General features: G+C 35.1%; 1 protein-coding gene across 4 annotated transcripts in view; it reads right to left on the reverse strand.

Annotated features, from left to right (window-relative positions):
- The window catches only part of LOC108579054 (guanine nucleotide-binding protein G(q) subunit alpha), a 49,840-nt gene that overhangs the window by 1,424 nt on the left and 36,100 nt on the right, over window positions 1-12,316 (reverse strand). The window contains exons 2-8 of one of the 4 annotated variants that reach the window (XM_017942483.1): window positions 5,521-5,705; window positions 5,271-5,425; window positions 3,961-4,089; window positions 3,049-3,178; window positions 2,783-2,936; window positions 2,194-2,301; window positions 1,145-1,252 (exon numbers count right to left, since the gene is read on the reverse strand). In XM_017942483.1, coding sequence (XP_017797972.1) covers window positions 1,145-1,252; window positions 2,194-2,301; window positions 2,783-2,936; window positions 3,049-3,178; window positions 3,961-4,089; window positions 5,271-5,425; window positions 5,521-5,705 — 969 coding nt within the window. Of the gene's footprint in view, window positions 1-657; window positions 741-1,144; window positions 1,253-2,193; window positions 2,302-2,782; window positions 2,937-3,048; window positions 3,179-3,960; window positions 4,090-4,692; window positions 4,822-5,270; window positions 5,426-5,520; window positions 5,706-12,316 lie in introns of those variants that run through there. The other 3 variants (XM_017942485.1, XM_017942484.1, XM_017942487.1) reach the window with 3 other exon arrangements.

A 12,316-nucleotide genomic window follows, 5' to 3' on the forward strand; every position in this document is an offset into this window, starting at 1 on the left:
GTTTACAGTTTTCTGAGCAAAATAAAGTTGTTTAATTAAATTTAGAAACTTAAAATACTATTAAATTATAATAAAACAATATGCAAACAAGTACAGCTTGTAACAATCCATGCATTAAAACTTTGTGCAGATTATAGTATTTCTTCTGATGACCCTATATGATTGACACTTGTGAATTAAAATTAAGTATAATTATGAAATTCATCATACTAATACTACAACTCCCCAAGTTTTGCTACATGATTAAAATATATCACATTTCATGACAATTACTTGGAATTTTCCTAAATAAATAAAAATACCTTTTTCTTTTCACTTTTGCAGTAACATAATAGTTCAACCAGTAACAATAAGATTACTCAATTTGTAATACTAATAAACTAAATATTTTTTTCCTTGATTGCAGTTTTTGTTTGGAATTAATTATTTTGACAAAATGACTTATGTATATGTAATATTATATAGGGAAAAAAGATTGACAGTCTCACAATCTTACACAAAAAATAAGTTAGTCTATTTTTACTTTCGATTTAGTAGCATATGATCAAACATTAATATCCATTTTGTAACAAATCTGTGTATGCTTTCAATGAAAGGAATACAAGTGTAACATTATCTAAAGATTATATAGAAGTGCAAAAATTGTCCACAATCACATTAAGCAAGATTAAATTCCTTAAGTGCAGTTTGCATAATTGTATCTTTTACAGCACAAAATACAAGCTTGATGTTTTCCGTATCTGTTGAATGATCCCATAAACGCAGCATGCAATGACAAACAAAATGTCATTATAAATAAATATGAATTTCAAATATGGAAAATCAATCTAATATTGAAAATAGATATGCAGCTTATTTATTATACTACCTATGATTAATAATAAGTACGAAATGTATAATATTTATATAAAAAGTACAAATTTATTGTAATTAAATTATACAATATATGTTCATTATGTAAATAATTATTTTACTAATTCTCTAGATACAATAGATTGTTTTTCCTGTGTTAAATAAATATTAGTATAAACATTATGTACCTTATGATGGAGAATGCGGGCAGCATGCAACTTGTATGATACAACATACATAATGTTAAAAAGCAAAAACAAATGCGCATTAGCATCACTTACTAACAGCCTACCTGTAGCACACGTAAAGTGCGAATATATGATCTTCTCAACATCGGGATTCAAGTTGATAAACATCTTTAAAATAAATTCTCTGGCAGCTAAAGCGTCTTTTTGGGGACCTATGAAATATACAAGCAAACATACGAATTGACACTACTTTTATATTTACACTAGCGCATACTATCATTATTAAATTATCAGTGGGATATTATTTTAGAATTTGATTGAAATCAAATCAATTATTAATTAGCACTGACAGCATAAAATTACAAGATTTATTCTACCTATAATAAAATAATTACGGGAACATAAAAGAATGTGTAAATAATAAAAGTCTAAAATCAAATTCAATTGTTCTACTATAATGTATAAACTAGTATATCTTAAAATTATATGTAAAGATTAAAACGAAAATTACATGGATAAGTTAACAAATATATTTACATATTTAAAAAAAAAAAGTATTAAAGTAAAATACAAAATAGAAAAAGGAGTATTATTATTTCAATGTTGCAATTTGACTGATGTCAAATGAAATTCTATTTTATCTGTTTTACTAAATCAATACTGTTTTTATCCAAATCCAATGAATGTTAAAAGACACATTATTCAATTAGCTCAAAAACTCAATGAAGCCTTTTGAAAGCTTTACCAACCAGATAAATGTCTTATATAAGTTGAATATATATATATCTACACTTTGTTAGATTATAATACATTTGAATGATTATATTATTGTAAGAAAAACTAAGAAATGTTTATATAAAATGCTTTGGAAATCAATTGTAAAAGAAATAAATTTACCTAAAGCAGAAACTAAATCTATAATAATGTATGTATGTAAGTTGCTTTTGTATTATAAAAAACTTGTATTATTTATTATTGATAAAACGAACGGCATAATACTGAGATACAAAAAATAACTCCTCTATGATACAGGAAGGGTTAAGATTCAAGAATATAAGTTACGACTTTATGATTCATAGTTACTGACTCGATTCAGAAACTTTTCTACAAAACATCTACAATTTTTGCCAGGATGTGTTGTACATAAACAGACCTGTCGCACACGTGAAGTGAGAGTAGCACATGCGGTCAGGATCAGGATTCGAACTGAGATACACCTTTAAGATGAATTCTCTGGCTGGTACATCTTCCTGTTTAGGGCCTATACCATAAAACTTATTCATTTACTAATAATAAACTGAATAATACACTCCAAAATAATACGAAATAATTATAAAACCTGATCCTCTGAACAATTATTGACAATTTTTCCTAAGGTGTTTAATAATATTCCATGTCTTGTGATATTTATTTTATAAGAGGGGATGTAGATAATTTGTAAATAATGTAATTTTGTATTATTTTATACGCTAAACAACCACTTTTATCAGTATGTACATATAAACAAAATTTGTAGAAACATAATATTGAATAGAATTAATTTGTAAAAAGCTGAAAATTATAATTTCACTACATTAATATTTTTAGATTTCAATGCATATAATAATATATCAATATCAATTTTTTTCTTTTTTACACGTTGCTGTACGTATTAGTTTAAAGATTCATAAAGATTAATATTATATATGTAAATTTGATCAATAGTACAATTTTCAAAGTAGATATTAATATTAGGTACCTACCAGTGTATTCAGGAAAATAGTCAACAAGATGGGAATACATAATCTTCTCTTCAAGCAGATCTTTTTTATTTAAGAAAAGAATAACGGAGGATTGTTGAAACCAAGGATATGTAATAATTGTTTTAAACAATGCCTTACTTTCTTCCATTCGATTCTGAAAAGTAACAAATAACAATTAACAATATTAATTCTATTATTCGTGAAATTGTAATTTATCAATAACGGTAAGCTTAAATGTAAGAAAAGAAGTTTGTGATTATATTTACCTCATTTTCTGACTCAAACAAAATTTGATCATATTCACTTAAGGCTACTAAAAAGATGATAGAAGTGACATTCTCAAAACAATGAATCCACTTCCTTCTTTCTGATCTCTGTCCACCAACGTCTACCATCCTGTAAAATAGATTCATGTAATATTGTTCAACGTTTAAACATATTTCGAAATATTTGCTACATGTTAACCAAAGTAAAATGCAAACTTTTATTTCAATTTTTAACAATTATCAAGTATAATTCACAAGTAATTCCTAATTTTACATAACAGAATTTAAATCACTAATACGATCACTAATTAAACGTAGTGATATTTACAAAATAATACTTTGTGAATATAAATTCTATTAAAAAAAACATGCAAACAATAAGCTGGTCGAAGCAAAAGAAGAGTAAAAAACTTGAAAAAGAAAAACGAAACAAAGAGAATCAGTATAATATGTAGCAAATAGCATAATTTTATTTTTAAACAAGTAGTTATTCCTATGTTAATGTATTGCGAACGTATTCTAAGGCACAAAATTGTAACTACTCCTACCATTATGTTGTATACTATGTACTATTATACTACTTTCTACCACAAGTTATAAACTACAGCCTATCACCCTAAAATAGCTAAGGTCCCTGCTGTATATAATTACCATTACAAATTACAATGGATTAGCATGGTACTTAAGAAAATATACGATCAAACTAAATTGTTAACGTAAATAAAATGGCTTTACGACTATGTGTAAACAAAACAAAAAGAAAAAGAAAGAAAAACGTACAAATCATATGAAACAAAGGCTTTTCTCGCATTAAAAACTCACACGAATATTTCGGTACTGATCCATTACTCCAAGTTAGTACAGTATTTACTTCTAAAAGTACGGTCAAGTTCAAGTAATGTGTGTTAGTACCTAAATATGATGGAGTCCAGATCAAACGGATATTCTATAATGCCAGTAGTAGGAGCTCGAGCCCGAAGAATGTCTTGTTCGGTAGGAAGGAAGTCGGGCTTTTCGATACGCTCTAGATCACTAAGATAACTGCAAAACAAACGAAGCCACAGTCTGATAGTGCATGCCATGCATGTATTAAAGGTGATTATAAGGAGAGGAATATCGCAAAACAGCTCACACATGCTCGTTGTCCCTGCCTGTAAGAATGTTCGATAATGCAAAGTTCATTAATTTACTCTTCCGGTTTTATGATACGTCAACCGATCAGTTTACATGGTATTTTTCTATGCAAAAGTTACCTCTCGCCTCTCGTCAATTATATAATTAAACCGAGCGAAGAAACAACGTGTATTCGTTTGCTAGCGAGAAAGAAAAAGGAGAGAGAAAAAAAAACGAAAGAAAAGGAAATATATGAAAATACGCGGGAAAAAAGTTAGCCTTCCTTATTTTCTACTCTTGTTTCTTCGATACATACGACTCTGTTATTGTACATCATGAAACCAGAAGGATCAATAGAGAACTTCAGAAACGTCACTGAGAAAGTAAAAGAAATGTAACAAGTGATGGATTTCATGTACAGAAGTGAAATTGGTGAGTCACAACGGATGCAGGCACGATGCAGAAAGAGTCCGATGTAAGTGGATCACAGGCACAGGCAGCTTCTTCCTTTCTTTGCATGACGAGACGTACCTAAATCGGATTTCTTCCAAGTCAAAAGGATATTCAATTATACCAGTGGTGGGCACTCTCACGCGAAGAATGTCCTGTTCTGTGGGGAGGTAGTCTGATGCCGCGACTCGATCTATCTCCATTAGGTAACTGAAACATTATCTTCTCAATACCTGATACGCGAGAAGAAGCACAGCACTCCCAAAATATAATCTCGTACAATGAAGGCACAGAGAGATCGAGCAAACCATGAATGTCACATAGGCAATGCACTTATCGAAAAGAAAAGTTCTCAGGATGGAAAATGGTGGAAAATAATTGAAAACACTTTTCAGGATCTCTCAACTGAGCAACTCTTCTCTTTTTTTTCATTTTTTCTTTTTTTCAACGTTTCTGTTGCAAAATGTGTGGCTGTTTCGTATCGAGCATATACCGTGTGTCTGGTACGCGCATTTCAGAATGTAATTCGTTCAACGGTCAACATATTGGGTATTACATCATCGACGAATTATTACCAGAACCGAACAATGGTGTCGAGCTGTATAGGCAAGAAAACAAGATACGCTCTCCTTAAGATAAATACATAGAACAGTACTTACTACTTAGCGGAATCTGTGAGCTGATATTCTCGCCTACGATCGTAACACTCCTGAATGCCGCCATCTGCCCATAAATCCTTGATTGCTTCTACGTATGGACTTTCAAACGTTGTGACTGTCTCGAAGTCCACGCTTCGCACGAGTTCTGCTTTTTCCTACAATCGACCGGAAAGAAACATGTTGCATTTCAGTATCGTAATTAACGGTTTAAGAAAAAGCATGTCATACAGTCATCGATAAAAATACTCACTATATTCGAAGATACCTGGTACTCGATCCTGAGCAGGTCCATCGCTCGGATCATGGACTGCATTGCCATGAAAATGTTTTGGTATACGAGTTTAATGAACCCCCTCTTGTCATCGTCCGAATAACCAGAGCCGTGGATGATTCTCATCTGTTTAATGAAGGTGGATTTGCCGGATTCACCAGTGCCTGTAACAAGGTTCACGCATCATTAACGCCAACGTTATCAGGCTAATCGACTTTTTCCGAGTTACTCCGCTCTACCGATTGGGCTTAATTGATTAATGAATTTATGAGTTCCATTCATACACGGCATTAAGCGATAACAGAGAGATTCTCTATTGCACCAAGTGCCTATTATTGCTGCCCGTCTTATGCGACTTGCTCGAAAGTGTAACACTATCAATAATATTAGGATCTGCTGTGTAGGAGTTTCAATCTTTTCGGAGATAAATGCATTCGGAACAAATGAGTATCGTTTGAGCCATTCAGAAGCAAAAGTAACTCCATCGAATTATAATTTGTTTTATTTATGAAAAATTAAGCACCAATCCTTTGAGACTAAAATTGGAAAAATTTGTAAAAGTCGAGTTAATCATTTTGGCTTCTGAGTGGCTCGTTTGTTGGTTTTAAGTAGACGTATTAAATTCGAAATTTGAAATACTGGAGGTAACATAATAAAATGTGAAAATAAATTGTAAAAAGTGAATAACTGTAAAATTTATCGGTATCGTTTCTTCGGTAAGCTAAGAATGATAATTAAAAGAAGGTATTCCTACAAAAATTGTCGTTCGGTAATTAGTAGATAAATCTGATTATCCACTTTGCATCTGTAACTTGTGTCGGTTACACTCCGGTAAACTGTATTATATTGGAAACTAATAATTTCAAATATCATCGATACTTTGTAAGAAAGAACGGGAGAAAGTAGTGATTGTGGTAGAACGGCCAGACGCGAGCAATATTCGATAATTAATACACCTATCTAATTACTCAGTTCTGCCTGTATCTTAGCCTCTGAAAGGGAAACAATTGAAAAATAGATATCGGACTGGCATATTTCTATATTGAAGTCGTTCCAATGACAAGTATCGTATTACATTATCCCTTGCTAATACAATACAACGCTGGACTATCTACAAACATTACGGGTTATTAATAGTTGCGTAAGTTGTTCGCCAGATCGCATATTAATATTTCCATTTGCATGATCCGCGTCGATCGGTTCGCAACGAGAAATAACCGGAGATCCCGTAAGAACACGTGCAGGCAGTGGAAAGCCGGCCAAATGATTTTCAAGCGGTTGCCTCAATGTATCAAAAAGAGAATCGACGTTGGAACGTGCACGAGTTGGCCGACCTCTACCGACCTCCGTCGTTCATTCGACAATTTCCGTGCAGCGTCCGACACACGCCTCGTGCTTTTCCGGGTCGTCAACGGAAGGATACGAACGTCTATGACGAAAAACAGAGCTCTACCAAACCGAAATGGGAGGAGGTAAGAGCAACACCAGGAACGTACAGTTGGTGGAAGCGATATAGCGAGGTCGTAAAATCGGTCAGGCGTCAAAGTACACGTAATCCGAGCACTGAAACAGAAGTTTGAGGGAGATAAGGGCTCGTTCAGGGGCCGTTCGTCAACTCGGAATTGGTTCTTCCCCACGGCGGTATATTTGAAAAATTTCTCTGCACTCGATCCTTGAAATTTGTAGGTTAATTTTTATCAAGTGAATTACTATCGAGCAGGAAGCGACGGAGGTTTAATCCCGCGCAGTTTTAATGAAAGATTGTAAGCAGAAAATTTAAATATCAATTTACCAAATGACGTACGGCTACATTGATCGGTGTCGCCGTTTAATAGTTTAATTTACCACTTCAAATATATCGCGTTCACCAACTGTACCACGATTTCGTTTCTTTCATAACTCGCTGTTCTCCGGTATCTAAAATTACGAAACATCTTATTATATTTCCATTTTATAGGTCCTTTCAAATAGTCTATCGAAAGTTAGAATGTAACACATAAATATTCCATAACATCGTTAGGTTTATAGTTATAATTAATTATTTTTGCAAAATTACGAAATCTTTTTTATTTTTCAGTTGTGTCTGTTGAATATTACGTTTTCATACTTAGAAAAGTATGATTTAATCCGAATAAGACCCGCACAAATTTTTAGTAAAATTGCACTTCGAATATTTTGATTCTGAATGAAATTAAAGTTAAAACACCATCGTGATTTCATAAGCTTGTCCTGAATGCAGTTATAGAAACTGAATCCACTTATATAATAAGCAGTTTTCAATGCGTTGGCATTGAACGTGAGTTGGTAGTAAGCGGGAATTGTCACAGAAGAATCTGCATGACAGAAATACTCGAAACAGCACGAAAATTCTGCCAGGATTTCGGAAATGGGTCAATAAGAGTTTCATGACCCAAACTTTTCATGTTACGATTCCACTTTATATATATCCAATACAGCGTATTTTGCAACAAATGCAATAACCGAGCAACAATACTCTTAAACGCTATCTCCTGACACAATTGATACTATAAATGTGAAAATTAATTCTTTTCACAACGTGTTAGTAGTTAATCGAACCATATTTTAAGTGGACTATTCTACTTAACCCTCCGTTGGCAACCTGGGTCATTGATCACCTGAGCCAAATTTCACTCTTCTATTTCTTCGAAAAGAATCTTTATTTTTATCGAAAAAGGTTGAAATGTTTGACTTAACAAATACTCTTACAATGTAGTACAGACTTTGATAAGTATCCCAGGATTTTTTCGAATTTCTTCAAAGACTAAAACAGTAAAAAAATTAGACCTACAAACTCAGAAGATACGTTTGCCTACGGAGGGTTAATAACCCACCAAATTATCCCCACAACGACTTGCCGACCGTATAAATGAAATTTTATTCTTCCGTTATAATTACCTCCATAGTGGTAACATTATACTTCAGCTTCTCGTGTAATATTCTGCACAATTTCCTAATAATAATTCCGTTAAAAGTAAGTTGAATCGACGAATTCCGGTAAAGCAAATTAACGAAATCTTCATATTCATGCTTTAACGACAAGCTGAATGCCGTTTATTTGTGAACGCCTTGGTGAACGTCGGTGAAATCCGTGAATGTAAAAAGAAAGGAAAATACAAGAGAGAAGGAGAAGAGAGAGGGGATAGAGAAACTCGAAATCGATCGTACGCTAAGAAAATTAGACATAGCGAAGTGTCTCCCCGAGCGGGGTCACGCGCTCGATTCTAATTGTACCTTTTAGCTTTAGAGCCCTTGCCTGTTCTCCCTGCGAAGAACAATAACACTTGCGCGCCGGTGTACATCCCTAAACGTGGTAGGGCGGTAACACCGGGAACGAAAGGGGGCAAAAGGTAGGGTGGCTTAACGGTACCGGCGGTGGCGACAAAAGAGGACGCAGGTGGTACACAGAGAGCACTGCGTCAGCATCGCCCTCGCGAAATCATGAATGAAAACGGGCGAGCGGCCAGCACTACTGCGTGCTATCTTACAGCCACCGCGTATGGATTTCCTCCCGTCTCTCCTTTTCGAATCCGTACATTGATCAGTAGCTTCCCTCGCATTCTCCTCTGCACGGGCTCTTACAGCAACACCGTTCTCTTTTGTCTACACTGGGCGAGAAAAGACGAACAACTCTTACCAACACACGCTTTTTCCTCGCCACAACCAAACTGTCGCGTGCAACGGAGGGCAGCGGCAGGTTTCTCTGCAAGTCTGAATGACATCCCCGACGTATACGACTTTAACCCCTTTCATTGCTGTCGGTGCCTATAGACCGCTTTGAAAATTTCCTCGCACTGTGCTGTGTTGGAACCTTTTGGCGCCCTCCCAACTTCATTTAATCCTTAATTTTATCCTTTGCACACCTACTCCTCATTTTAATAAATGAAATTTCGAGATGACCAAACCAAAAGATTCTACCGTCTGCCACGCACGTTACGTTCTAGAATCTACAGCAGCGAAAGGGTTGAGAAGTTTATTGAGGCACCTATCTTGCCACCTGAATCGTTTGGATCATTGGAACTTTTATCAGCAAAATTTCGAGTAGCCTTTGGCTATTGGGTGTCTCTACACGTGTGATGAATCGTAACCGAAGGTCTCTGCTATAGCACGGGCCAAATGTATCGGCCGGTCATGGTCGTTCCCCCTCCGCCGTAGGTTTTTCATACCGGTGAACACTACCGAGCGAGACTTGTATGTGTGGTGGTTCGGCATAGGCATACAGATAGGTAACGCGATCTTTGTTTTACTGCTACCAGTAAAGGTGTGTTTAAACAAAAACGAACGACTGCTCGTTTGCCCCCCACTTCGACAAAATTGAAGTTCAAACGAGCATAAACAAATGTATGAAGAACTTTTGGAAGTGAAGGGCAAGGAGCATTCATCCGTTCGGTCTAAACGCACCTTAACATGCTCTTCCCTTTTTTTTTTTGGAAATATGCTCTCTCCGTTTTATGTTTTATGAGGGCACGACAGGTGTAGTTTAAAGGCGAATGGAAATATTTTATAGGGTGACTGCTAACTACCGAACGGTAAGAGTGGAACCAAAAAGCGACAGAGGAGAAATGGCCTTGACCGGTCAATACATTTGGCTCCTACTATACCTAGACAGCCAATTCTGTTGGTTTGTGAAGGCCATTTTCCCTTCCGTCGCTTTTGCACACCAATAAACCCTACCAAGCAAAACTTGTATATGAAATGGTTCAACTGATCAACGTATAGACGAATATGCGTATCTGTTTTTCCAACGCGATCTTTGTCTTACTTCTGATAGCAATATGCATTCTTCGTCTCATTTCTTACGAGGGAGGTCTCACAAATAAATCTTTATTTCCGAAGGTGTAAATAATAAGTAAATGAACATTATTATACATATAAAAATTAAAAATAAAATAAAAATTGATGGGATGTAATTTAGTAGTCATGGCATGCGCCAAAACAAAGCACGGGGCCTGATATTAGGACAAATATGATGTAATTGGGGTGCGCTATGCTCCATTGCACAAAATATTAAGAATAGGATTTTATGGAGAATTTTCTATTGCTTAACGTCTACATCGTCAATAGCTTATTGTGTCGCTGAGTGTTTATGAAACGTATTTACAACAATGGGACTATTTGAAGCTGTTATACCGTTAGGTTAGAAGAAAGGAATTATTTTCAGTTTTCGAGACTTTTTAAAATGTGAAGACTTGTGGCTGTCCGAAGTAATGTGAAGGTCTAATAGTCTGGAATTTCCGTCATATGAACGAAATATATTGTAAATAAGCAAACGAAATTTTAGTTTTTCTAATTTTCATCGTATCATTATGACAACGGTACCGATCAATTAATGTAAATTGGACCAATTTTACCAGTAATCATTTTAAATATTTCAGATAGCGAAAACGAGACGTATGACAATTAATGTTTAAGGCTGATTTAAATCTGATTACTGTCAAGTCTAGTTCAATCTATGTCGTGTTTGTACTCATTTTCATCGGGGAAACCTGACCAATCTATTGATGCTATTTTCAGAAAAATAGGATGAAAATGACAGAAATTGAAATTTTCGTCATTGGGTGATTCATTGTAACGTGCGCGATTTATCCCTTTCAAGTGCTGAGTCCCTCTTACTCTGTCTTTTGTCTCTCTTACGTTATATCTATTCTCGTGTAGTTTTATGATGTACGTCGGTGTGTGTGCATATACGTGTGCCGCAGCATGGTCGGCGTAGTTTAAGGGCGGAGAGGAAAGATTCTATTCGACGACTGCTAAACTATCGAACGGTAAGAGTGGAACAGAAAAGCGGCGGAGGAGAAAGTCACGTGACTGGCCAACAGAATTGGCCGCTACTATAGTGTGCGATAAGACTGCAAGTATCATACGTAATACAGTGGTAAATTTGATATAATGTGTAAATATGCGTTAGTTACAATTCTGTAAAAGTCGTTCGTATATTTGACGTTATATTATTAGATTGTAACATATGAAATGTCCAATTTTGAACCGCAGCTTCAACCCTTGCGTAGGAAACCGGATACTCATTTCTATATTTTCCTTCAACAATTTTTTACGTTCTTGTGAAAGTATCGCAAAATCGCTCCGGATCTCCTTTTCTTGGACATTTTTTCCAAAATAAAAAATCATGCAAACAATTTCAAGTATTGAAGCTTGAAACAACCGTGAACATATTGGTTGCCTACACAAGGGTTGAAGCAGCATAATTTTTTTTATATTAAATTTTATTAATCAAAATGTTGGTAACATTTTTGCCAACGAGTGACAAGTTTTTTAATTCCATTTTCGTGGTACCAATAAATTCTTTAAAGGTATTCTCTATATTTGCTTGATCCGTAAATATTTTTTCGCCAAAGAAATGATCTAGATCAAGAAATGACAAATCGGGTGAATATGGCGGACGAAGTCAAATTTTGTATTTTAACACATTCAGGACGGCAACGAAATTCGAAGAACGCTCACTACTGCCAGCGTTTCTTATGACCGAAGTGTGTATTATCATTAACACTTCATTTTTCGGTATCTAATCTGAAAAAATGGTGATTCACTGTTGGATCACGCTCTCTATTCAATCTTTTTTTGCCATCATTTCGAATGACCCATCCATGGGTCACGTCGGCAAACAAGAGCACCGATGACCCACCCGGTCTGGTCAGGTCACACCGTCCCGAACGTGTTAAGTAATTAAGTTTCTACACCGTCATTTGCGAAACCTATGGTCGAGCATTTCCTTGCTGTAGAATGGGCCATCTTCGATTGA

The sequence above is a fragment of the Habropoda laboriosa genome, unplaced genomic scaffold (genome assembly GCF_001263275.1).
Source record: "Habropoda laboriosa isolate 0110345459 unplaced genomic scaffold, ASM126327v1 scaffold42, whole genome shotgun sequence".
Classification (NCBI taxonomy): domain Eukaryota; kingdom Metazoa; phylum Arthropoda; class Insecta; order Hymenoptera; family Apidae; genus Habropoda; species Habropoda laboriosa.